This window comes from Ochotona curzoniae, unplaced genomic scaffold (assembly GCF_017591425.1).
Source record: "Ochotona curzoniae isolate NIBS_2020 unplaced genomic scaffold, NIBS_Ocur_1.0 contig_931, whole genome shotgun sequence".
NCBI lineage: Eukaryota > Metazoa > Chordata > Mammalia > Lagomorpha > Ochotonidae > Ochotona > Ochotona curzoniae.
The window spans coordinates 38,966-40,785 of record NW_024466617.1 but is presented as its reverse complement, the minus strand read 5'-3'; the positions used below and the strand labels follow the sequence as shown (position 1 = coordinate 40,785).

General features: G+C 44.1%; 1 protein-coding gene across 1 annotated transcript; it reads right to left on the bottom strand.

Annotated features, from left to right (window-relative positions):
- Window positions 1–798, bottom strand: LOC121166222 (putative vomeronasal receptor-like protein 4). The gene has a single exon (XM_040995336.1). The coding sequence runs from the start codon at window positions 796–798 to the stop codon at window positions 1–3; it is 798 nt and encodes a 265-aa protein (XP_040851270.1).
- Window positions 799–1,820: the final 1,022 nt, after the last annotated feature.

Sequence of the window (1,820 nt, the reverse complement as noted above, 5' to 3'; positions counted from 1 at the left end):
TCACTGAGCACTCCAGCATTTAGCAAGGTAAAATTTTCGGCCCATCAGGACACAGGGACTGAGACTGGCAAAACCAAATTCTGGAAATAGTTTAAGCTTGGATATTGTGAAAATCTGTGTCAGAGTGAACCCTATGTAGAAGGACAAAATGAAATCTGTCCAATAACAGAACAGGAAGCAGGTCATGAGAATGAGAGTACTCTGAGTGGCTCTGATCTCTGGGCTGGGATATTTGGCAAACCTGGAGCTCTGGAGGTAGAGGACACGCTTGTGATGTTTGTACAGATGGACACCCATGTACAAACTGCTCCAGCCCATGAGACTCTGAAAGGTGAGGTCTCGAAGAGCCATGAGGCAGAGGAAGAGCCATCTGATGATTTGTGGAGCTGGCAGCATGTAGCAATGTTCAATGTAGAGTCTAACACTAGACTCATTCATGTTGTTGACTGCTGTGATATAATAGAGAAAGTTAGAGCTTATAAGGAAGCTAAAGACCCAGAAGAAGAGGAGGTAGGGAAGAACCTGCCATGCAGTGTGTGGTTTGAGCTGTTTCCACAAGGTGTTCCTGGGACTGATGGTGAAGGCCTGGACTACACTGAGGAGGCATGTGGTGCAGATGGAGAGACTTCGAGCCACCCTATTCAGGTAAATCACAGTTTTACAAACAATCTCACCTAGTAGGAAGTTACTGATACAAATGACTGTGATTATGTCTTTCATTCCTGTGGTGCAGATGATGATAATATTTGAAAAAGCCAAATGGATGAGGATAAGATACCCCAGCAATATTTGCACCATGTGCAGTAAATAATGCATATTTCACAGTAGACGGTATAGAGCCTATTGAATGTTTCCAACACAAGCAAATGATAAACCACGAGGTATTTCATGCTGTATTCATTACAAATTATATTCAGGTACCAAGATGACATTTTGAAATCTTTCCATTCGTCCAATTACTATGTTTCAATTATAAAGAAAAACTACACTTAGGACCCAAATGTGCTTTTAATATGATTGGCTGCTTCTCAGAGAATTTCATTAGGCTGAGGATGTAACTCACCCCTTCCAAGCTGATTGTCTGGAGCAGGGCAAGGGAGAGAAAACTCCTTGTTGGAGGGAGGCACAGCTGAGGCTCATGCTCCTCTACCTCTGCAGCAAACAAGGAAGGATTACTGTTTCATTTGCTTTGTTTTCCTGTGTGATTGTACTTAGCCTGCGTCTCCCCAGAGAACATTGGCATGTATAACGCTGGAAACATACCTGACTTTCCTCAAACCGTAGTCGGTCATTTGTAAACAGGATGGCAATTTATATCATCCAGGTTCACTGTGAGAACTGAGCAGATGTACAGAGTGCTCACGTCAGTCCCCAGCAAGGAGAAAATGCTGATTGCAAAGCACTTCTGACTGTGTTGTTATGTATCTCCTATCAGATGTCACATTTGATTCATTTTCTTGCATGAGGTACTGTGTGAATAGTTGGTTCTAAAAACTGGAGAATTCAGAAAACTTAAAATCATAATTTTCAAATAAGCCCATAACAATCCAGCATAAAGCACTGAACGACATCAGACAGAAGAGAAACTGGAGAGAATGTAAAAACTCCCAATGCAGGGAGGGAAGATGCACAAAGCCAGGAGCCTGTAAGAAGGGGCCTCCCCATCCAGGCTGACAGCCCACTGCTGCCTGATTCCCCCAGTCTCCCTCACACCTGAGAAATGCAGCAGCCTCAGGCTCAGGGCATCAGTGGCTCTGCTGCACACAGTCTCCCTCCAGGGCCACACAAGCAGGTGTTGCTGGATGAAGTGGGAAGTGATA